General features: G+C 39.6%; 14 protein-coding genes and 1 non-coding gene across 15 annotated transcripts; 4 read left to right on the forward strand and 11 right to left on the reverse strand.

The window, feature by feature from the left end:
* Window positions 1–259: 259 nt before the first annotated feature.
* HOP1 (Hop1p) lies at window positions 260–2,077 on the forward strand (the record flags this gene model as incomplete). The annotated part of the gene is made up of 1 exon (XM_033911086.1): window positions 260–2,077. The coding sequence occupies one exon, from the start codon at window positions 260–262 to the stop codon at window positions 2,075–2,077; it is 1,818 nt and encodes a 605-aa protein (XP_033766977.1).
* A 242-nt stretch (window positions 2,078–2,319) lies between these two features.
* On the reverse strand, window positions 2,320–3,654 carry PCI8 (Pci8p; the record flags this gene model as incomplete). The annotated part of the gene is made up of 1 exon (XM_033911087.1): window positions 2,320–3,654. The coding sequence occupies one exon, from the start codon at window positions 3,652–3,654 to the stop codon at window positions 2,320–2,322; it is 1,335 nt and encodes a 444-aa protein (XP_033766978.1).
* A 273-nt stretch (window positions 3,655–3,927) lies between these two features.
* On the reverse strand, window positions 3,928–4,725 carry MAM33 (Mam33p; the record flags this gene model as incomplete). Its single annotated transcript, XM_033911088.1, has 1 exon — window positions 3,928–4,725. One exon carries the CDS (start codon window positions 4,723–4,725, stop codon window positions 3,928–3,930), a length of 798 nt encoding a protein of 265 aa, XP_033766979.1.
* A 443-nt stretch (window positions 4,726–5,168) lies between these two features.
* Window positions 5,169–5,989, reverse strand: RPS24B (40S ribosomal protein eS24; the record flags this gene model as incomplete). The annotated part of the gene is made up of 2 exons (XM_033911089.1): window positions 5,169–5,573; window positions 5,987–5,989. 2 exons carry the CDS (start codon window positions 5,987–5,989, stop codon window positions 5,169–5,171), a joined length of 408 nt encoding a protein of 135 aa, XP_033766980.1.
* A 668-nt stretch (window positions 5,990–6,657) lies between these two features.
* SEC6 (SNARE-binding exocyst subunit SEC6) lies at window positions 6,658–9,075 on the reverse strand (the record flags this gene model as incomplete). Its single annotated transcript, XM_033911090.1, has 1 exon — window positions 6,658–9,075. The coding sequence occupies one exon, from the start codon at window positions 9,073–9,075 to the stop codon at window positions 6,658–6,660; it is 2,418 nt and encodes an 805-aa protein (XP_033766981.1).
* A 257-nt stretch (window positions 9,076–9,332) lies between these two features.
* SPAR_I00970 (uncharacterized protein) lies at window positions 9,333–11,369 on the reverse strand (the record flags this gene model as incomplete). The annotated part of the gene is made up of 1 exon (XM_033911091.1): window positions 9,333–11,369. The coding sequence occupies one exon, from the start codon at window positions 11,367–11,369 to the stop codon at window positions 9,333–9,335; it is 2,037 nt and encodes a 678-aa protein (XP_033766982.1).
* A 340-nt stretch (window positions 11,370–11,709) lies between these two features.
* On the reverse strand, window positions 11,710–14,319 carry RNR3 (ribonucleotide-diphosphate reductase subunit RNR3; the record flags this gene model as incomplete). The annotated part of the gene is made up of 1 exon (XM_033911092.1): window positions 11,710–14,319. The coding sequence occupies one exon, from the start codon at window positions 14,317–14,319 to the stop codon at window positions 11,710–11,712; it is 2,610 nt and encodes an 869-aa protein (XP_033766983.1).
* Window positions 14,320–14,901: 582 nt separating this feature from the next.
* On the reverse strand, window positions 14,902–15,369 carry FIS1 (Fis1p; the record flags this gene model as incomplete). The annotated part of the gene is made up of 1 exon (XM_033911093.1): window positions 14,902–15,369. One exon carries the CDS (start codon window positions 15,367–15,369, stop codon window positions 14,902–14,904), a length of 468 nt encoding a protein of 155 aa, XP_033766984.1.
* Window positions 15,370–15,558: 189 nt separating this feature from the next.
* EFM4 (Efm4p) lies at window positions 15,559–16,308 on the forward strand (the record flags this gene model as incomplete). The annotated part of the gene is made up of 1 exon (XM_033911094.1): window positions 15,559–16,308. One exon carries the CDS (start codon window positions 15,559–15,561, stop codon window positions 16,306–16,308), a length of 750 nt encoding a protein of 249 aa, XP_033766985.1.
* A 44-nt stretch (window positions 16,309–16,352) lies between these two features.
* YRB2 (Yrb2p) lies at window positions 16,353–17,336 on the reverse strand (the record flags this gene model as incomplete). The annotated part of the gene is made up of 1 exon (XM_033911095.1): window positions 16,353–17,336. The coding sequence occupies one exon, from the start codon at window positions 17,334–17,336 to the stop codon at window positions 16,353–16,355; it is 984 nt and encodes a 327-aa protein (XP_033766986.1).
* Window positions 17,337–17,595: 259 nt separating this feature from the next.
* On the reverse strand, window positions 17,596–18,060 carry ARC15 (Arc15p; the record flags this gene model as incomplete). The annotated part of the gene is made up of 1 exon (XM_033911096.1): window positions 17,596–18,060. The coding sequence occupies one exon, from the start codon at window positions 18,058–18,060 to the stop codon at window positions 17,596–17,598; it is 465 nt and encodes a 154-aa protein (XP_033766987.1).
* Window positions 18,061–18,251: 191 nt separating this feature from the next.
* Window positions 18,252–19,154, reverse strand: SNP1 (U1 snRNP complex subunit SNP1; the record flags this gene model as incomplete). Its single annotated transcript, XM_033911097.1, has 1 exon — window positions 18,252–19,154. The coding sequence occupies one exon, from the start codon at window positions 19,152–19,154 to the stop codon at window positions 18,252–18,254; it is 903 nt and encodes a 300-aa protein (XP_033766988.1).
* Window positions 19,155–19,611: 457 nt separating this feature from the next.
* On the reverse strand, window positions 19,612–20,106 carry RGI2 (Rgi2p; the record flags this gene model as incomplete). Its single annotated transcript, XM_033911098.1, has 1 exon — window positions 19,612–20,106. One exon carries the CDS (start codon window positions 20,104–20,106, stop codon window positions 19,612–19,614), a length of 495 nt encoding a protein of 164 aa, XP_033766989.1.
* A 449-nt stretch (window positions 20,107–20,555) lies between these two features.
* Window positions 20,556–20,637, forward strand: SPAR_Itrna5S. Its single transcript has one exon. It is a non-coding gene; the product is annotated as a tRNA-Ser (tRNA).
* Window positions 20,638–21,669: 1,032 nt separating this feature from the next.
* On the forward strand, window positions 21,670–23,595 carry VHR1 (Vhr1p; the record flags this gene model as incomplete). Its single annotated transcript, XM_033911099.1, has 1 exon — window positions 21,670–23,595. The coding sequence occupies one exon, from the start codon at window positions 21,670–21,672 to the stop codon at window positions 23,593–23,595; it is 1,926 nt and encodes a 641-aa protein (XP_033766990.1).
* Between the last annotated feature and the right edge of the window lie 47 nt (window positions 23,596–23,642).

The following is a 23,642-nucleotide window of genomic DNA, read 5'->3' on the forward strand; positions in this document are numbered from 1 at the left end:
TTCAAAGCGCATGGCTATCAAAACTTGAACACACCACAGTCCTAAGAAGAAAAAGCGATCATTTCGTGAGAAGTGATACTTTGATTCCAACCTGGGCGGCTAAATTATACTTTATATATAAATGAAACAACAGCGAAAGGGCAGGATAAAGGAAGAAAGTGATTGCACATTCTAATAATTATATTTTAACTTAGCAAAAGAAATATAGCGCCCTTACAAACGGTTAAAAAAGAACTTTATATTATAATAGTCAAGAATTATGTCTAATAAACAACTGGTAAAGCCAAAAACAGAGACAAAGACAGAGATAACCACCGAGCAGTCTCAAAAATTGCTCCAAACAATGCTAACAATGTCTTTTGGCTGCTTAGCCTTCCTTAGGGGTTTGTTTCCCGACGATATATTTGTTGACCAACGATTCGTACCAGAGAAAGTTGAAAAAAACTACAATAAGCAAGCCACGTCTCAAAACAACTCTATCAAAATCAAGACATTAATTAGGGGCAAATCAACTCAAGCGGACTTGTTACTAGATTGGTTGGAGAAGGGCGTTTTCAAATCAATTCGTTTAAAGTGTTTAAAAGCCCTCTCACTAGGCATATTTTTAGAAGATCCCACCGATCTCTTAGAAAATTACATTTTCAGCTTTGATTATGACGAAGCAAATAATGTTAATATCAATGTGGATTTGAGTGACAATAAAAAAGGAAACAAGAACGCTGACGCGGAAAACGAAACAATTTCTTTGTTAGATTCAAGAAGGATGGTTCAACAGTTAATGAGACGATTTATAATCATTACCCAGTCCTTGGAACCTTTACCACAAAAAAAGTTCCTCACTATGAGATTGATGTTTAATGATAATGTCGATGAAGATTATCAGCCGGAATTATTCAAAGACGCGACTTTTGACAAAAGAGCAACTTTAAGAGTCCCCACAAATTTAGAAAATGATGCTTTTGATGTTGGCACTTTGAATACGAAACATCATAAGGTGGCTCTTTCTGTTTTGTCGGCGGCAACGTGTGCGACGGAAAAAGCTGGGAGCACGAATTTTATTAGAGTAGACCCCTTTGATGTTATTTTGCAGCAACAAGGGCAAAATCAACAAGAAGATTCTGTTCCTGCAAAGCCGCAGAATTTTGTCACTAGTCAAACAACTAATGTGCTTGGAAATCTTCTAAACTCTTCACAAGCGAGTATACAACCAACTCAGTTTGTTTCGAATAACCCGGTCACGTCCCTTTGTAGTTGCGAATGTGGATTAGAAGTTCCCAAAGCAGCTACCGTTTTGAAGACTTGTAAAAGTTGCCGGAAAACATTACACGGTATCTGTTATGGAAATTTTCTACATTCATCAATTGAAAAATGCTTTTCTTGTATTTTTGGTCCTTCCTTAGATACCAAATGGTCTAAATTTCAAGATCTTATGATGATTAGAAAGGTTTTTAGGTTCCTGGTAAGGAAAAAGAAAGGTTTCCCAGCTTCTATAACCGAACTAATTGATAGTTTCATCAACACTGAAGATCAGAATAATGAAGTAAAAGAAAGAGTTGCATTCGCGCTATATGTGTTTTTCCTAGACCAAACATTATGCCGCGATAATGGGGGAAAACCTAGCCAAACCATAAGGTACGTCACGAGCTCAGTGCTTGTTGATATAAAGGGAATCGTAATACCAAATAGTAAAAAGCAACTGGACATAAACCACGAATATATATGGCACTTTACTACGAGTTCCCCCAAAGCCAAAAGCTTTTATCAAGAGGTTCTCCCCAACTCAAGAAAACAAGTCGAGTCATGGTTGCAAGATATCAGTAACTTGAGAAAAGTGTATGCTGAGGCTCTTTCTCCATCTTCAACTCTACAAGAACTCGACCTTAATTCAAGCTTACCAACGCAAGACCCAATAATTGCTGGCCAAAAGAGGAAACATTATAATCTTGATGAGTACTTACAGGAAGATAAAAGCTCAGTTGTTAATGATACGATAAAAGCAAAAGATTTTGATGAAAGCGTGCCAACAAAAATTCGCAAAATCAGTGTCTCTAAAAAAACTTTGAAAAGTAACTGGTAGCGAAAACCCTATTATATTATGTTTATCATTTAAACCGGCATGGTCTCAATTGATTGAAAAAAGCTGCGTTGGATACATGTAATTTCTCTTTAGCGAGGTTTGCTTAATATAGCTTCTTTATATAGTAATAACGAATAATAAACTGACGTTACCTCCCCCAGAACTTCTTCTTTTCTGCCTGTCATGTACTGTATGGTTAGTACCGATTAAGAGAAAAGCGATCGCTCCGCAAATTTGGACTATCAACATTCAAACAAACCCCCTTCCGAATCACTAATATCACTTCTATTGTTAACTTCATCTATGTCCATATCCTCACTGCTTTCATTATTAATGATAGTTGCTGCATTGTTTACACTGGTATACCTCAGAGGGTTACTTTGAATAATGTCTTTCAAATCCGTGTTTTCATTTTTCAGCTTATGTATAACGTCGTTTATCGTGGTGCCATTTCTGCTAATTTCGTTGATGATACTTTGTAAGATAGAACTATCCTCAAAATGTATCACGTCATCATTGATTTCGAAATTTAGCTGTCCTGATAATATCAAATTTGTTAATTCTTCCTTAATATCTTCCAAATTAATACCTAGTGTAGATGATAAATAAGAAAACTGTAGCTTTTTTGATATCCTCAGGTAAAAAAAATATATTTTGCATCTCATAATAACAGCAGCCGACGATGACCAGCTGGGTTCCAAAAAAAGGCTTTCCACGCATATCCTATTTATTTCACCATGCCAAATTTTGAAAAATTTGTTAAAATTAGTATTTATCAACAATTCGAGACAATTAACCAATAGTGGTGCCATTTGGAAATATTGCTTTAAATCACTCAAATAGATAAAATCATCATAATTATCCAAAGGTATGGAAATAAGTACGGATATATTCACCATCATTATAAATTCCTCTTTCGATATAAAATTCATGCTGTCTAGGTGTTCTGAAAGAACTTTCAATGTTAAAGGTTCTGAATCCATCATTGTAAAAAATTTTGTACAACAGTCAAAATATCTTTCTTGTAAGAAATACGAGACGCAAAGCATCATTTGTATTCTAACAAGTGAGAAGAAATCTTCTTGAGCAACTTCATGACTTCTCCAATCTTTTACTGTGGGGTTTGATATATCATAATTCTCATGGCCTTGAATAATGCTTTTCACATTATACTCTATTTCTTCAATGCCTTTAAAATTCTTGCATAGTAAGAATATTTGAGTGATTTTCTCTAAATGCTGATATCGTTTAGTCAATGGAACCTCTTGTGACTCCATTTTAAATATTGCGTTCTGAAAATTATGTGAAATTATATCTCGTGCAATGTTTTCATCAAACCCTCCAAGCAATGAAAAATGAGGTATATTTACCAGCTGGCTATTTAGTTGGCTTACAGGTCTTAACCCGCTCTCTTCTATTAAAATTTCTAAATAGGGAGTGCTTGTACACTGGACCTCTTGTAAATAACTTATGCCTTGTGTGGCCCATCGTTTTCGTTCCTCTTTCTCGCCATAATTGACAGAGAGTAAATGACCAATACGTTCAATCAATAAAGGTCCTTTGGCGCCATGAAACATGAGTTTTTGAATATTCAGAAGCTCTTTGTTCTCAATTGATATATTGTACCGTTCATAGTTGTTTTTGTCTGCCACGTTATCTCCTTTCGAAAATTAGTATATTTAATTTAAGGGTCATAGAGAAGGGAAGAAAAAAAGAATATACCATTATCGTTAAAAAGATAGAGTTGTTGAAAGTGTATTAACATGTGTATTATATATATTATTTACAATGAAACTTGACCACAAGCTAGTTAATCCGAAATTTCGAAATAAAGCAAAGTATCTCGTTTCTTAGTGGAAAAACTTCTTCATCTTTTCCAGCCAGGAGATGTACTCGTTATTTTCTTTGAACTCGGAATATGCACTAATGAAAGAGGCTAGCTCCTCATTGACACCTCTACTTTCCAAATAGGCTTCTAACGATTCTTGTAGTTCTTCGTCCAAGTTAGAAAAAGGTGGGCCATGGTATACCAGTTCTCTTGTTATTTCAGCTTCAGCAGACTGATTCAAAGCGGCATCGACAGAAGTGTATGGAGTAGCGCTATCGACATAAAACGAACCTTCTTGTAGATTCATTAGTAATTCAAATGAGATAGCAGGTTCGCTTGTACTTTCCTTGGAAATAACGACATTAACATTGGCAAAGTTATCTGATAAGGCATCAAAATCGTCCTCATTAATCCCGTCTTCGTTTGTTTCAGCATTTTCATCCATCGCATTGTTGTAGGGCAGATTAGCAATCTGTGCAACATCAAAAAACACATGAACTGTTTCGCCTGATTCAGTTCTCCTAACTATTTCAGCTTCATTTTTACCAGGTGTCTCTACCAATGAGAACTTATATTTGTTCAAAAAGTCGTTGAATGAATCTAACGACGTTGAATCTGGCAATGTTTCCTTCTCAATTTTCAATTCGGACTGCAAAATGTCACTTACTCTTTGGGTCTCCTGATTTATGATTGCGGCAGGCGTAAAACATCTCTTAGAGTTGGCAACAGTCAAAACTCTCCACGATGATTTTACCACAGCAGACTTGGGCGTAGCTAAAAAGCTTCTAGTAACAGCACGGTTGACGCTTCTTAAGAACATTATGTGTTATTTGCTGGTATATATCACGGTTTATTATACGATTTGTAAATACAGTAATCGTTCCTTAAAATATTGTGTTAACTAACTGATCCTATCAATCAAAATGTTCCGGATTTGTTGTGCTAAAATTTTAGCTCGCTTTTCTTTAATATCGAGGCGCCGCCGGGTATCGGTAAAATGATATATAATAGTAATAGTAATGTAGGATTCTTTTGGCGGTAAACCTCAATCATAATACATGATACAGTTACTCTTTTTAAAGTTTTGAAGTTTTTGCTTTATAATATGCAAAAAAAAATGTTTACGTAGCTGTAAAACCTACATAAAAATATGAATTATATTATGAGGGGTTCGATGATGAGGTAATAAAGGGCAAGATGAACGTCAAAAAAAGATAGTTTGGGGATATAACCAATACAAAAGTGTGTATACTTGAGATGTTCTTAATCAGCGTTACGACGAGCAACCTTCTTGGCCAATCTCTTGCCAGTACCGAAGATCTTCTTGTCTCTGTTCTTCTTTTGCTTTCTTTGTTGTCTGGAAGCCTTTTCAACCTTTTCAGCCAAACCGTATCTGACTAATCTGTAGGTTGGTTCGAACTTCTTAGCTTCAGCAACAGAGTTGTAGATCAAACCGAAACCAACAGACTTACCACCACCGAATTGGGTTCTGAAACCGAAAACGGAAACAGCATCCTTTTCAGCCTTGTAGACTTCAGCTAACTTTTCACGCAATTCATCCTTGGAGACATTAGCTCTGTTTGGGTGCAAGACGTCGACGACGAATTGCTTTCTGGCCAACAATGGGTTGGAGATAACCTTTCTGGTACGAATAGTGACAGCGTCAGACTGTAAAAAAATAGAATGAGTGGAAATGATGCTCACCAATCATTTTTAGGAGGATACGTTAGTAATCTAAACACAGCAATTCGCCAGAAAAAATAATTCAGAAATTTTACAGTAGTACTATTTTGTTGTTCTTTGCAAAGCTGAGCATTCGTTTCTGCAGATCTTATGTTACCGAGCCATACACAGAGTAAATATTAAAGTTGTAGCAATTTTTCTGTTTCAGTCATAAAGTGCTCTAACCTTGTTCGTATTCAAAGTTCTGGAATCATCACGCATATCATTAGATCATTTTTTGTTACAATACATCCTGTGACTCTGGTGAATTCATACAGCCATCCATAGTGCTATAACCAGATAGAGCCTACTAGCAGTCTGCTTCAATTTCTTCTGATTTCAGTATAACTTCGACATACCATTTTTATTGATCTTCTGTAGGTACCTTAGCGTTTGCGGTGAGCTTCAAGTAAGATGATTTAAGATAAAGAACTAGCTTCGCCACCACCTCATTACTACAACTGTTTAGCTACTAACTTGCTTGACATCCAAAGAGCAGGGCAATAGCCAGAGAGCGCCTAGGATTACTCAGATGGGTACACACAAGGCAGTGAATGAGATAGTTGCCGCCACGACTAGGGTCACTCTACCACGCATTTCGAAATTTCGTGAACCGAGTGCGCTAACCGCAGCTACCTAGCCAACAAAGAAACCAGGCCATCCAAACTGGCCTAGACTCTTTTGGCTCCGTCTAGGCGGTGACAAGAGATTTCGGCATTGTTTCCTTCCAGGTGGTTTGCTAAACAGGGTGTTACGGCCTGGAAATTTTTGGTGAGGAAAAAGTTTCGAGATTCCCGCTATGTAGTTTCCCGAAAAAGGAATGAAATATGTACAGATGTAGTCGAACTAAAAAAGTCGCTGTACATATTTCCATCAACGGCACCTTGTTACTGATGCTTTTGTCAGGTTCAATCAACTATGTAAAAGCATAATATTCATAATACTATTATATATTAACAATACACGAATGAGGAGAAAATTATACTATATTGGATGTAACCAGTGAACTTTTTCCTTCTCTTATATATTCTTATTGCTTTTCGAATTCCAACGCAAACCGCCTCATCAAAGTAGGCTCACGATCTACGCCGTTGGCCTCCATGTTACGGCGGTAATCATGTAACATTTCCGTAGCCTGTTGTATGATCTTCTTTCTTTCTGAGCTACTCACGTCCTTCCTGCACTTCAATATTCCTACAAGCAAATCTATGCGTGAGTCCCAGTATACTTCAAGATACTTTTGCCAAATATCCAATATGCTATCTACCGGCTCACAGCTTAGATCCATGAAGAACTCCATGACAGTAAAGTTCTGTGTGATTAGCGTATCCTTACTTTCATTACCATCCAGCACTTTGACAAAGAGTTGATAAAAAATTTCAAAATCCCTCTTCATTGCCTCTAAAAACTTATTGTTTTTGCTCTTGAATGAATGTTCGAACGATAAGGCGGTCAAGAACTTTATAATTGTTTCACCAATAACATTATCTATGAAGTTAACAAACAACACAGAGTTCATCTGAGGCCTGATATCCAAGAGATATTCATCGAGCGTGTCTGCGATTTGCTGGGCTTGACTTCCCATATACCAAGTCTTGCTAAAAATCTCTTGATAGGGTTTTCTCAAGTCATCGAACATTAATGTGATTAAGCCTAAAGAACTGCATTGAGCAACTTCAGCGAACCCATCTAAAGTGCCCTCCAAGTGATTTGTAATTTGCTTTTCATAAGCTTTAGAGACAAGTTTACCATATTTGGATGAAATCGCAACGGCGTAGTCCGCAGCTTTCATTTGGTCGTTTGACACTGCAATTAAATATTCCACCAAACCTCCTGGACACTCATCTTCCGGAGTTATACTCTCTGGATCTATATCATATTTATGATTGTAATTGATTTGCTTTTTGATTTCTCCACTTATTTTGGAAATCCAATTTTTTTGTCTCTTTGTTAGCAGGTCACTGAATCTTTCAACTACACCAACAAGTATCTTGGCCTGATTAGTACCTGCTGCCACTTCCACTTGCTGTGTAAACATTTGGAAGCAGGTTTTAGTACCATCAAGAAAAAGTAACCCATCTGAATCAGAATGTGGTGGCGTGCTTCTTTCCAAGAATACATCAAATTCTGCTTTTTCCAAATTACCGATCCATTCGGTCATTTTAACCACAATCAAATTCAAATAGTCTTTAAATAGTGTTTCCTTTTCTTTATCGCCGATAACAGATTTGACTTCGCTCTTGGTAAAACCAAAATCTTGCTTAAGAGTGTCCTGAAATGTCTTATCGAACGCAAGAATATCTAGAATGATAATTGTTTCGGGTTCAGATTCCACGAGATCTGTAATCAATGAATGTAATTCCTTGTAGTATTGGTTAAAGTATACCTCAAATATGTTCCAATGTGGCGGACAGCAGTTTGCAATATGTTCCTTTACAATAATCAATTCGTTGAAAACCCAATCCATGTTATCAAGAACATCAAATTTTTGATCACCAACATATTTTTCTTTCATTTCACCAAACATTTCAGAAATAGAGTTATTTATACCATTTATTAAGAAATGCTTATAACCACGAGGTGATGTTCTCGTTGAGATTGTACCGCTCATTATTTCTTGATATAATCCCTTGTTTGTCGGGTATTCTATAACTTTGGGTGTCTCGTCTTGTAACCTTGCAGTATTTTTGCTATTTGGAAGTTTCTTTATTGAAGTTTTTTCAATTTCAATTTCTTTCTTCTTGATGATGTTTCTAATAGCTTCAATTCTCAAATCTTCCCTCTCTTCTAGGTCATAAATTTTGAAGAGTCGAATTGCTAAGGATATTTGCTCTGCTCTGGCCATTTCTACAATATCATAAGTTAATCCGTCCAGCAATTTATCAAATTTGGATATTATTCCTGACAATCTTGAAAAAAGTTTCATGACTGTACGTTGTGCATCTTCGGTTGCTTCTTTAGCCATAACGACAACCTGCTCTTGGAAGTCCCGTGCTGAGGTTAATAGGAAATGAATTTCCAAAAGATGAGGACAGCCAGTCTCCAACGCATCTTCCGCTAATTCCGCCACTAATAGTCTTTCTATATGCTCCATCAATGCAACAAAATTATATATTCGATCGTAAATAGAGGATGTCGTATTGATCGTTTCATAGAGTTTTGTGGCCCGAAAAAGTATATCATAACGATTAATTGCAAATCGGTTATCATTACCCAATTTGTTAACTTCATTGATTTGTTGTTTGATTGAAGTGACCGAATTTTTGGATAAGTTCAGCAGTTTGAGAGATTCTTCGACTCCACCATAGTATTTATCTGATTCTTTATTTAATTGGTACTCTACAATGGATTTTTCCTTTAACAATTGTTCCTTAATATCTCGTACTCTTTCAAGTGATAGATCTCCCTTTATTAAATCACAAACTTGCTGCAAGGGATCTGAGGACATCTTAGTAACTAAGTGTAAAGGATAATGTCAATGCTTTCTATTCAATGTTACTTTTTTTTCCCGTTTCCATATAGATCTACTTAAAGTGTACTCTTTGCTAGACTTTACAGTATGTTTTCTTATTTTCTGATTCTAAGAACTCGGCAAGACCAAGAAAAAAGGCTAGCTGTACATGAGATAAATAACGCCGCACTAAATGAAATCTATCACTACGAGGGTAATTTTATGTGGATTATTTAAATATGTATCAATTCCGGTTAGGATACGCCTGGTTCAGGCTCCTGCCATATCCCGTTTGGCCATTGCAAAACTCCTGCATTCGTATAGTCGCCTCTATTCGTTGGAGATCGTACAGAAGCACGAGCGACCCTTAAATACAATTCTATTATTCCGTTAGAGGCATCGAGAGCATCGTCCATCATTTGGGCAAGTTTTGGATTCTCCATTCGAAGAATATCAATACTAACTGTCTCATTTTTGCCTACGTAAACTTCCACGTCATTTAAAAGTAACGAAAAGCCGTCTATGTTTCCTTTTTGATCAATTACTGGATCGGTTGCATTTAGATGCCATGAAAGAGAGTGATTTTGACTGCTGCTGAAATTCAGTATCGGTGGCTTCAGAGAAGCTCCTGCTTCCCCTCTTAATAAGGCCGTATCTGTCTCAACTATGCTTGCAAAATCCCATCTTGCTACACCTGATAGAATTAACCCGACCAAAATTCCTTGGAATAGATATGCAGATGACCCTCTCGTCGCGCAGCCCGGGACCAGTATAGAACCTAAGATGTAATGATGTATCCTCAAATTCAGTCCTGGCAAAGATCCCAACGCTACCAATCCGCCAATAAAACAGATGTATATTTTGAAATACTTTTTGAATCGTCCCGATTTCCAAAGTGAATAAGCCTGTATAATTGCGCATGTAAAAATAGTGGCAGCAATAGATCCCACAGCAGTCAATGCTCCAGCTTGCTCTTTCAAATCTTTCGCCGTGAGTCTATCAACAGGCAATCGGTCAAAAGTGACATTATTCGAGATGCCTAACCAAAATGTAGGATACCAGAGTATCACCTTCGCTATGGGAGACCCATTTTCCAGTGTTCTTTTCACGGCACTCTTCCAAACGACATATAAAACAAAGCACAAAGGTAAAAGTCGTTGAAACCCAACGCTGAAAAGCTCATACACGCTAGCTGGATCATGCGCATCCGTTAACAATGGAGGATCCAGTGATAATACAAGAGTCCAATAGCCCACTATCGTGTTTATCCAATACCCATAAATACTGTCATATAAATAAAATATCGGCAGCCCAAAGAGCATATTCAATGCTACTACAGCTGCCCGCGGATCGTAACAGCCGGACAGTATACCACCCTGTATATCTCTGAATGAATATGAACCGGGAAAAAATGAATTAAATGCTACGGAAAACCCAGTGTTGTACATTCCTCTTTTTGATGGGAAAGAATTTTGAGCTCCTTGCATCGAAAGTTTAATACAGCCGCCGTAAAATGGTGAGATAACACCTGCATGCACTGCAGAAGCGCATGGAAACGAGTCGCTCCTATAAGGATAGGACACGGCCATCGGGTCTTCTTCGCTAAACAGGGCACCTCCACCAATTTCATATCCTGTATATTTGACTCTTCTGTTCCCTACGGCAATGGCGGAGTACGTCCACCCACCTCTATCACATAGTGCTGGACACCTGATCATGTATTCTTTATTATCAAGTGGACCGCAGTTTTTAGCATTCAAGCCGCATTCGTTATTTGTACCCTCCCAGTTCAAATAGGAATTGCAACTCAAAGACAATATTGGAATTTTCTCTGAGCCATCATTCGGATGAAAATACGGTGGCTTGATGAGATAGGGGTATATGAGGAAGTAAAAAATGCGCATCCAAAAGCAGCAGTACACAATTAGTAGTAACAGCCTTATCAACTTACTTGGTATCTTAGCTTTGAATGTAGCTTGTGGAAAATCATCTATCTTTTTCAACCACCGCCAACGTTTGGGAAAGCTAGGCGGTTCGTCACTTGGTTCAACAGGGCCATTCCAAACTCTCTCAATAAACTTTTGAATGGGGGGTTTCCTCTTTAATAGTAGCCATTTTGATTTATTATTTTCTGTCCCCTCTTCATCAAGCATATTTTCCATGTCTGAATTGGAGAAGTCCTGCAATTGTATAGACTCAGTCGCATGGTGGTGTCCATCGGAATCACTTAAAAAGCTAGGGTCAGTGGCTTCCCACGTTGTATTAGCATTGTCATCAAAATGCACGCCCATCCGATTCAATGCTAAATGGTCTATCTTTCACAAGGTCAAGTTGATTGGACCGTGCCTCGGAGGTTTATATAATTGAATATAATCTTGGGACGTTAACACTCTTTACGGTATTTAGCTGTTTTCTTCTACACCCCAGAGTTTTTTTTTTTGCGACGGTAAATATGAAAAATATTCATAAATACAATGAGTAAGAATGTAAAAGGAATAAATTTTTACTAGCGTACATGATTGTGTATATATGTTTAAGTTTGAAAAGTTTTATTATAAAAAGATCTAGATACATACTAACGAAAAGGAACCTCAAGTTAGATAAAGGGAGAAAAAAATGCTGTCAGAAAAATCAACCGGAACATGATTCACATGCTTCTGGAGTAGGAGCGGTGCAAGCTATCACCTTTTCATTGTAAATATCACACTTTTTCTCATCTGAATCTTCTTTGATTGTTTCCGTAGGAACTGCAGGAGCAACGCCGTCTTCCAATTTCATATTTGACATAGCGCTTGAAACAGAAGATTGTTCGGATGGAACTGGAGATGCTTCTTTCTCATTATCTGAGTTTTCGGTAAGCGCTGATGCGGCCTTTTGTTCAGAGAACTTTGTACCTTTTGGAACATAAACTGGACGGTCCAATTCCGCGGCAGAGGCGACATGTGTAGCGGCTTGGTCGGCAATCTCTTGATCAATGGTAAACTGGATGGCAGCAGAAGCAGCTTGTGTTCTTAAGTAGTACATACCAGTTTTTAAACCCTTCTTCCAACCATAAAAGTGCATGCTAGTAATTTTACCCATCGATGGTGCTTGTAGGAAAAGGTTCAAGGAATGAGACTGGTCGATATAGATGGAACGATCAGCAGCCATGTTGATAATGGTCTTCTGAGAAATTTCCCAAACAGTTTTGTATAACTCCTTCAATTCTTGTGGGACATTTGGTAAGCCCTGAATAGAACCATTTTCTGTAATCAGATATTGCTTCATACTATCATCCCAAATGCCCAGGTCGACTAAATCACGTAATAAATATGGATTAACGACTTGGAATTCACCAGACAAGACACGACGAGAGTACATGTTTGAAGTCACTGGTTCGAAACATTCGTTATATCCAAGAATTTGAGAAGTTGAGGCAGTTGGCATTGGCGCCATTGTCAAAGAGTTTCTTAATCCATGTTTGACAATGTCCTTTCTTAAGGTTTCCCAATCCCACATACCAAATGGCTTAGCATTCCACATGTCAAATTGTAGAATACCTTTAGAGGCTGGAGAACCTTCGAAAGTAGAATACTTACCTTCCTTCTGTGCCAATTCACAGGAGGCTTCAAGAGTAGCATGATAAATGGTTTCGAAAATCTGTTTGTTCAAAGTTTGAGCTTCTTCTGATTCAAAAGGTAGACGCAACATCATATAGGTATCGGCCAGACCTTGAACACCCAAGGCAATAGGTCTATGCCTCATATTTGAATTTCTGGCTTCAGGAACTGGATAATAATTACGGTCGATGACTCTGTTCAAGTTATGGGTAATGACTTTAGCAATTTCATGTAAACTCTCGAAATTATAACTTGCAGTTTTACCATCTTCAGACATCTCGACAAATGCTGGGAGGGCAATAGAGGCTAGATTACAAACGGCGGTTTCATCTGGGGAAGAATACTCGACGATTTCACAACACAAGTTGGATGATTTAATGGTACCCAAGTTCTGTTGGTTTGTCTTTCTGTTACATGCGTCCTTGTAAACCATGAAAGGTGTACCTGTTTCTGTTTGTGCTTGTAAAATGGCATACCATAACTTTTGGGCTTTAATGGTTTTACCACGACCTTCCCTTTCGTAACGGGTATATAGCTCTTCAAATTCGTCACCCCAGACATCATCTAAACCTGGGGCAGCACTGGGAGAAAATAAAGTCCAGGGACCATCCTCTTGAACACGTTTCATAAAAAGGTCAGGAATCCACAGAGCAGGGAATAAATCCCTTGCACGAATTTCTTCTTTACCATGGGTTTTTCTAATATCGACAAAGTCGAAGATATCTGCGTGCCATGGTTCCAAGAAAAGGGCAAAGGCACCAGGTCTCTTGTTACCTCCTTGGTCCACATAACGAGCAGTATTGTTGAAAACACGAATCATAGGAATCAACCCATTTGAAGTACCGTTGGTACCGGCGATATAAGAACCTGTGGAACGGATGTTGTTAATATGAAGACCAACACCACCTGCAGTCTTGGAAATCATAGCACATTCTTTCAAAGTATCATAAATACCTTCAATAGAGTCATCCTTCATGGCAATTAGGAAACATGAAGACATTTGGGGGTGTGGAGTACCAGCGTTAAATAAGGTTGGGGAAGCGTGAGTGAAATATCTTAATGACATCAAATTGTAGGTCTTCAGCACAGAATCGATATCACTACCGTGGATACCTAGCGCCACACGCATAACCAAGTGCTGTGGCCGTTCTGCCACTTCACCGTTCAGTCTTAGCAAATACGAACGCTCCAAAGTCTTGAACCCAAAATACGTATACTTGAAATCTCTATCGTACACGATGGCCGAGTTCAAGGTATCTTTGTTCTCCATGACAATGTTGTAAATTTCATCTGAAATCATAGGAGCATGTTTCCCAGTCGCAGGGTTAATCCAGTCGTGCAAGTCCTCAATAACTTTGGAAAATTGCTTTGTAGTTTGCTTATGTAAATTAGAGATGGCGATTCTAGCGGCTAGCGTGGCATAATCAGGGTGCACAGTAGTCATGTAGGCACATGTTTCAGCAGCCAGGTTGTCTAGTTCAACGGTAGTAACACCGGAGTACACACCAGAAATGATACGTTGGGTTACCTTAACAGCGTCGATACGGTTTGGGTCTAAACCGTATGACAAACGGGTGATACGAGAGGTAATTTTATCGAATTGAACGGGCTCTTTGCGGCCGTCTCTTTTAATAACGTACATTTGTGTAGCAGTATGATATGATTTGTTGCTGTTGCTGTTCTTGCTTGTCGTATTTTTTCAATTCAGGAATGAGATGAGAAAAGGCAAGGAATAAGGCAAAAGAAGGCAAATAGCAGTGCGTTTATATACGTTTTGCAGCAGAACACGAAACAATATAAAGAACGTTGACACGAAACACGAAACGCGTCAGCATCGCACAATACAGTATTGTGATATAACAATAGACCATAATTCTTTTCCCATCTGGTCGTTTGGTCCTCGCCATGGCAACCGGGTTTTTGCCCCTTTCAGCAGCGCTCAGGTGTCGTTGCTGCGACAACCGCGAAAAAAAAAAAAAAGAACAAAAGAACAACGGCACGCAATGTTGCTGTGACAACCGTAGGCAGATAACTTGGCTTTTTTTACTACTTTAGGAAAAGTGGCAGCCAAGAACGAGGGCTTGTTCTTCTGCCAGTTCAGACTGAAACAAGCCTTCACTTTTCTTTTTTTTTTATCTAGAGTGATGATTAAATGATAAATGTTTACGCGTGCTTGTAATTCTTTCTTATGTATGTACATATGTGCCGACTTTTTATGTCCTTGCTACCTTCTTTTGTTTCTTAAAAAGAAACTAGCCACGGCCACAGCACCGGCTAGTACGCCCCCAGCGACGACAACACCTTTGAGTGTTTCCTTCTGAATCTTGTCCTCCACCATACTCTTCAAAGCACCCACCTGCTTGTTATTCCGCTCATGTTCGAACAGCGTGTCCACGTATCGCTTTGCCATGGAGTACTCACCCAGCTTGTAGCAACCGATGGTCAAGTAATATAGGCATTCCCGTCTACGGGACTCGGCCTCTTTGTAAATGTCTGTGAGGATTTTCACACCGAGTCTTTCATCATTTACGTCAGTGGATTTGATCAACCCCCATGAGTAGTTAAACCTTGACTGTATAGTGGCGGTGGGGCCCCCCTCAGAGACCACTTGCTGGCGCAGAATCTCTAGCTGCTGCGGATAGAGTGGTTCGTATGCATCCTTGAGAGTTGGCCAAAAATCTACTTTGGTCATTCTTGTGTTCTTCTGGTTGTGCTCTGATCTGCCTTTTTATGTGTCGCTTTAGCTTGTTATATGATAACTTCTGCCCAGAGTAATGGCAATGGCAACTTTGCTTTGAAAGGGGCCCAGCCCAGCCCGCTCTGCGGTATCCGGCATAAATGCGCAAAAAGATTGGTTCATGAAAAGAACTGAAAAAAATCGATGAGCTTGGTTCTTGAGGACGATAACGTGGAACGGAGTCAATCCGGGAAGGTAGTACAGATGCAGGACAAGGCGGAGTTGAGCACCTCGAAACTCGGTACAAAAAAATACTGGGATGAACTGTATGCCCTGGAGCTGGAGAATTTCAGGCGAAATCCGCAAGATACCGGAGACTGTTGGTTTAGCGATAGCGATGCTGAACAGAAGATGATCGATTTTCTGGTAGATAACATTGGTGCCTACAGAATTTCTGAGGATGCGTCTGTTGTGGACCTTGGTACAGGTAATGGGCACATGTTATTCGAACTGCATCAGACAGAATTCCAAGGCAAACTGGTCGGGATAGACTATTCTGAAGAAAGTGTCAAACTGGCCACTAACATAGCAGAGGCCACCGGTGTAGACAATTTCATCAGTTTCGAGCAAGCAGACATCTTTAGTGGTGACTGGAACCCGGAAAAGTACGACATCGTGCTGGATAAGGGGACCCTGGATGCCATTTCATTGAGTGGCATGAAGATCAACGGCAAACTTGACGTAGTCGATGTATACGCAGCAGTGGTGGAAAAATTTCTGAAAAAGGACGGTATCTTCTTGATCACTTCTTGTAATTTCACACAAGATGAACTAATAAAGATCATAGAGACTGATAATTTGAAAATGTGGAAAACAATAAAATACCCGGTTTTCCAGTTTGGCGGCGTCCAGGGTGCGACCATATGTAGTATAGCATTTGTTAAACGAAATTGATTTGTTTTTATCGTTGATGTATTTCTAATGTTATTTTTCTTTACTTATTTAGGAACGGACTTAACTATAATGTTATACAATTCATCCGTGGTTTCCTTCTTGCCAGTCTTTATAGCGTACTGTGCGGGGTCACCGTTGTCATCAACTGCTAGTAATCTTATGAATTTCTCGCTTTGCAAAGAACCTGTAAATCCCTTTTGCACAGTGAATCCCTTGACCAGTTGAATATTCAAAATGACTTTCAAGATACCGCGAGACCTCATGACTATACGCGTCTTCTCGTCATCGTCTTTACTTTTATTGACTTTGATGACACCAACACCTCTTTCTTTCCAGCCTTCTTTTATGTTGGAAAGTTGATACAGTTTAGCATTGATCTGGTATATACACTCTTCAGACTCCTCACCCGACTTGACTTCCTGTTTCTGCAGTTTGAGGGGTTTTGGTTTGTCGTTTGGTTCTTCTGAGGCGTTTGCTAGTTGTTCGGACCCACTGTGGACCTTATCTTTGTCGTCAGTAGCTTTCTTTTCAGTTTCAGAGTTATTTTCTGTTTTGTTTTTCAATATGCTGAAGCCGCTGCCAAATGATAAACCTGAACCAAATGCAAATGGCTTCTTTGTTTTGTTGTTAGAAGCTGGCAAAGATTCAGTACTGGTGGTTGCCTCTTCTTCATCTTTCGTGTCCTTCTTGGCAACACCAAACCCAGTTCCAAACTTAGATGCCGCACCAAACACGAATTTATCCTTCTTTTTGTCATCTTCCACACTGCCAGTATCTACGGCCTTGCCCTCGTCAACCTTAATCTTCTTGTGCGATGATTCTTGGTCTTTTTTACCTTCCTCTTTTTTCTCCCCATCGTTATCATTGGATGGTTCCAATTTGTCACTTGTTTCCTCCCTTTGTTTATCCTGATCATTTTCTCTCGGTCTTTTAGGAGTTCTATCTAGTTTATCAATGGGACTTTCAACTGCAGTCTGCTTCACCTCAGAATTTTCGTTGGCCACATTGCCACCATTGGTCTCGCTCATGCTTCTAAAGTTATGCGTACTTTTTCACTCGTTTTGTTCAAATCGATTTATTGACATCTTTGTTTGAGTAGCGATTGAACTTTTCAAAATTCAGGTATTTATTTCCACCTCGCTGAAACAATGTCAACTTTTAAAAAAAATATCAAGACTAACTACATCACCGCGAAATGCCTGAAGTAAAAGTATACTACAAATGCGATCCTTAAAATTACTTATATATATATACATTTGTTTATACTAATTCTTATTGGGCAGAGTATCATACAGTTCTTCTATCCGATATATAATGAACAATAGGTGTGACACCGCTGACTTGAGTAATTTTTTCCAACCAAGCAAGCAAGACACCCCCCTGTTTCTGGCCATGAGGTACGGACATTCCCTTGTAAAGGTACTTCACCAACACGTCTTTCTGAGAATCACTCAAAGTTTTGATTACATTACCAATATCGGCTTGTCTGACTTGTGTCAAGGCTTCAAGCACGCTCCCAAAATATTGCTCCTTCGTTGGAGCGTCTGCACTGTATGGAGGATCGGTTGTGAGTAATTGAACGGCTCCCACAGAGTCACCACTTGTGGCCAGCGAGCGCAATTGATTCATTCGAGGTTGTAATTCTTGTAATGTGACAATGGTTTCGTATGGTGGTACTAGATCGGCAGCGGTCAGTCTGCCGCTCTCTGGATCGAATGCATCGATGTCAATTCTCCTCCAATCGGCTTCCATTGTTCAATCCTTCACGTGTATTGCGTTAAGTTTCCTCTGGCCTCCTTTGCTAGAATGTCCCGTGTTAATAGCCTGTTTTTCCCTCGTTCTGTTATAGGGGCAAAGCCCGAGAAAGGGAAGGAAGGGTACATATTAATTGATGTGCGGGTAATTATAAACAACAAGTAGTAAAAATAAATGATTATTAATGTTCAATAGTCAGGCACTTCTTTGGCAGCTGGTTGAGATTCCCTGGTCCGCGAGTTTCTTGATTTATATACAGAAGTAACAGCAGCAGTGGGAGCGGAGGGGGGAAGCAAGGGCCTGTTGCCGTGGTATCTCGTGTCCGATGTGGAACTGCCGTATCTATCAGGGTTATATGCGGAGGAAGAAACTTCTCTGCGTGGCGGCCTGGGAGCGTAATTTCTTTCTGTGGGATTGGCTATGCTTGAACTTGCAAATCTTCCTGGAAGCCTGCTATCTCTGTTGGAGTAGCCTCTGCCACCTAGGCCACCGCCCAATCTTCTTGGCTTGAAATATTTAACAGTTCTGCCTCTTTCTATATCGACTATACAGACCCTGTCTTTGATTTGGATACCCCTGTGTACTCCGATTTCCTTAAATGCCATCTTACTACTCATTGGGTCTTTGAACACTATGAAGGCATAACCTCTGCTCTTCTGGGTGATCTTGTCCTTGACTATTCTAATTTTTTCAATCTCGCCAAACTTAACAAAATGTTTTTGCAGTTCAACTTCGTCAAGGTCGTATGGTAATCTCCCAATAAATATCGTTCTATAGGGATCTGTGTCCTTGATATGGGGGTCGGCGTTCGGTTTCCAATTTTGTAATCTCCGATCTAACAACTGGGCATTTTTGATCTTGGAAAGTTTGATGTCTTCGTATCTTTGGAGATGGTCGTTTGGAGATCCTTCCTGATACTCCTCCATATAGTGCTTCAAAGAGGTTGATAGTAAGTTTGCGACGCCAGTGATACTTGGGTTTGTTTGTCTCTTCGCATATGGGTAATCCGTTGGTCTTTTGTAAGACAAAGGCGGCCTTGGTCTAAAAAGTCTTGACACATCGTCAGGATACTTGGATAGATTATAACTCATCAAAGCTTAGGTACTGGGTACTTTTTTTGAAATTTCATTCCTTCATTCGATGATCAAGCTGTGCGCCATATTTTCCTTTTTTTTTTTCAATGTCTTTAATTTTCTACGAAAAGGCGCATACAGTAGAGCTGGTGGGATTTTATGAGCGAAACAAGTAGACAAGCAAACATGAACAAAATCACGATGGTGTGTACTTTTCTCTTTCCCACTACACCAAGAAAGGTTAATTGGTACGTATGTTTGCGATAATAGCAAGAATCTAGCCTACGATTTTTTTTATTTAAGGTCGCGTTGTTAAGACTAAACATAAAAAAAATAACCTATGTGTTGATTTATTTACTTGTATACACCGCAGTAATTAAGTACGCATCAAAATACATGCATATAGATTTTCTTTTTATTTTTTTATAGCTTGCTACATTTCGTTAATTCATAAAAAAATAACCTTTCCTCACACTTAAATGAGTGGCTGCAAGGGTTCTGTCTTGTAATCGACATCTACCATTGCACCATCGTGGTTACATACGACTTCAACAGACACCTTGAATTTCTTGGCGTTCAACTCTGTTTCTTCACCATAATTCCAAACAATCTTATCGAATGACTCCTGCTTTTTCTTATCATGGAATTTCAATTCCGGCTTGTTGATGGCGGTTTTAATGTCCTTTAACAGGTGCTTCTCAACATGCTGGTGTAAATGGCGAACAAACTTTTTAGAATGAGAGTTCGCAGTCTCTTTGATCTTTTCCGGATCGTCATGCGCATCATGCAATACAAATGGCGGATAGTACTTCAATTGGCAGTGAACATGGTCGAACTCCTGGTCTTCCGTCTCGCCCTTCAAATACGTTTCAAAATCATGCAAATCCTCAAAAACCTTTAAAGATTCACCACTTTTGGTAGTAACGGTGGACATCTTAGGACCCTTTGCTTTCTTGTCCTTCTTAGTCATCGCTCTTATTTAAAAATACTTTGTTATATATTGTACGTTGGTTCGTTTGCACTTAAACGTGTGTCGATAAATAAATCAAGATCTATCTATCTTCACAATGAAGATATGAAAAAATAAGAAACAAGTGCAAGAGAACAGGTCAATGCGGTATTAGAGCCAGGCTACGCTTATATACGGACGATAGCCAACCGCTGAGAAGGTTCAAGCCAAGAACCAGAGGTGAAGAAAATACCCCAACAATGGCATCTGGTGGCTAATGCCAGCTTCACTAAGGGCACAAGCCATACCCCGCATTAATAATTTCTGTCCCTTTAGTCTCGTTCTTCAGCCGTATATCCGCAAAACCTCGTTCAATATTCCATGCCATCATTGCACCCCATATCTGTGTGCTAATGATTTTACTAAAAATCCTAATAGTAATCCCTAGTACAAACTCCTACATTGTTTTAGGCACTATGGCCGAGTGGTTAAGGCGACAGACTTGAAATCTGTTGGGCTCTGCCCGCGCTGGTTCAAATCCTGCTGGTGTCGTTATTTTTCTTTTAAATTTCTTTTTATCGCTTACTGATTGATGGATATCTTCCACAGCCTCACACTGATGGGTGATCACGCACCCACAATCATTCCTTCGGGGTTTACTCCTGGTGGTCACGGTTCGCAGAATAATCTGCGCGGTGTTTATTCACAAAAACCGCGTAGTCTCCATTTCGGTGAATCCGCTTATATCCGTGTACGTAGGTTGCTTTTCGGGGAAGGAAAAGCAGAAAGCCCGGACAACACGACACAAGAGTCATTTGTTATGCATAGACACAGCGAGTCCTGCGGAGCCGGGGATAAGAGGGTCGCGCTACTTTCCGCGGAACATCGGAATGCGTGGGCAAGTGCCCTGAGAACAGCCGGCGGGCGGGTAGCTGCCACGGAATTGGCGCCGCATTTCCGTGGGTGACTATGACTTTTGATCGATTTCATGTTGTTTTTGCCCTGAATTCTGCGCCCCTCGGAGAAACTCTTCTTTTCTTTTTTATCTCTTTCCCATCGTTTCCTTTCGTATTAGGCTAGGTAGCAGAATCATGGCAGGAGCTGTTAGCTGAGTGGGCAGATTACGTTTGGGCACTGTGCATTTTGTGACAGATTATATTTTGCTTCGCTTTTCCTTCTTCAGCATAAGTGTGAGCCATATGTTCCCTGAAATCTTTCTACCGTCGTCTTCTTTTCTTTACTATAAATCAATGTGCTCTCTTCCTTGATTCTTGCCTTTTGGATCTTCAGTACTTGTGTGGGTGAAAATATAGTTATTGAGTCAATTCAGGTTAGTTTGATTTAGTTCTAATCTAGCCCTTTCGTGACCATACAAATACTACTAGCTTTTTTTTTTCCTCTCTCTCTCTACTACTACTTCTTCCTCTTTTTTTTTTTCCCTCTTCTTTTCTATTGTCCCACATCGCATCTTAGCATAAACGCATCCGCATTCCCTTCCTACTTCTTTTTTATTAGTTATAGTTTTAAAACCTTCTTTATTCTCTTTCTAGGTATTCTTCTTCGTTGCATATATCCCATACACATATGAACGGTCCTCCAACATTCACTCAATATAGAATAAATAAGTTTTCTGGGAATGGAGCAACTCACAAGATCAGAGAATTACTAAATTTCAACGATGAAAAGAAATGGAAACAATTTTCGAGCAGAAGGCTGGAGCTGATAGACAAATTCCAATTAAGCCAATATAAGGCAAGCGAACAAGATCAAAACATAAAGCAGATTGCCACAATATTGAGAACGGAATTCGGCTACCCTGTAAGCTGCTCTAAAGAATTCGAGAAGCTAGTCACTGCTGCTGTGCAATCCGTGAGAAGGAACAGAAAACGATCGAAAAAACGCTACGCTCTGAGCATAGCCAGCGGCAGTGGCGGCAATGCTAACAACAGCATCTCGTCAAATTCCACTTCTGACGACGAGATCTCTCCCTCCATTTACCAGCGTTCCCATTCGGACTTCCTGCCTACTTCTAATTTTACGGCAGACTTTCAACTTACAAACAAGTTCCAACCTCTTATGAGTCACCAAAGTAACAACGGAAGCATTTTCCCAACTGTGAGCAACCAAAATGACCCATCTCCATCGGTTACTTCAACCCAGCAAAAATATAACGATATAGTCACTATGTTGGTGCACGATCTCGTTACCAATGCCGTGCCCTTATCAGAACAAGCTCTCAAGGACCCTTATACTGGACCAAACCTGTCTCATTTTGCCACGTCTTCACTCGGCCAGCAACCTAACATTACCACAAACATCCCAATAGATTCCACCGTCCCCTTTTTCTTAAGGGAAAAGTTGCTCCTACAAATCCAAAGATCAAGAACTTGCCAAGACATTTCTCAGGCTGCAGGATCCATTGACATTTACGCAAATCTGGAGATCTTGGGTGAAATGTCAATCCGAATGTCTATTGCATTTGTTATTGAACGATTTTTCTCCAATCTGGTCTCTTCTTCAATGAAGTATATCACTTCCAAGACTTGTTCTCCTGAGAACCTGGCCTTATTGTCTCAAAGACTGTTCGGTTCCGCTACAAGGCATAACTTATCTCATTTCCCCGCGGCTCAGGTGCAACTAAGACTACTGTACTTGGTCATAGGTGGTATTGTCAAGGATTTCGGTTTCGATCCCACACTTTATCCTTTAAGTGAAATCATACATCATATTGTGATGGTTCAGTATCCTTTGGCCAGCTCTTGTGCGTCTGCACCAGCACCATCATCATCCTCATCTAACAAGAGGGTCAAGAGAAGCCCTTGTGCCGTTTCAAGTGACATCATGATGAATAATAACACACTCTCAAATAGAGCTACACTCTTAACCACTCTACCAATGAAACCTCAATCGGCCAATAAAGATGTTAATCGCAGGGTTATCATTAGATTCAATGATCACGAGCAAGCCTTCACTTTCCACCAGTTGAGCAATGGTCCACCCACGGTGTCGGAAGTTTTGGAGAACTGTAAAAATTTATTTAATATTATCAACAAGAACAAAAATTTTGGTATTTTCCATAACGATAACCTCCTGAACGATGAAAGTTTGGCAAAGTTATTTGATTCTTTTTCTACGAGCGAAATTCATCTTGTAATTAGGGACATTTCCACCATTCCGCTGCAAGATGCTAAAGTACCAGTGCCCATCACGCTACCCAAAATGTCATGTATAGGTGAAAACACCCCTATACCTTCCATTCCATTGGTATCACACGAGAAAGGTGATCCAAAAAAATCAAGCTTGACTGCCTTTGATAACATCCTTAATAGAATCTCTAAATCGCCAATGAATGAAGACAATAGCAACACTACGTTAAACACCGGCACCTCCATCCCCAACACCAACAATAATGATCATAACGAATCCGTGCCAGCGCCTTACGTCACAAAGAACAAAAATTCTTTTCAAAATGGCAATTTACCTCAGCCGGTTTTTCAACCTTTACTTTGATAAGAATACAAAAAGAATTGTCTCCGTACATACTTATCTAATACACA

Source organism: Saccharomyces paradoxus, chromosome IX (assembly GCF_002079055.1).
Source record: "Saccharomyces paradoxus chromosome IX, complete sequence".
Lineage (NCBI taxonomy): Eukaryota > Fungi > Ascomycota > Saccharomycetes > Saccharomycetales > Saccharomycetaceae > Saccharomyces > Saccharomyces paradoxus.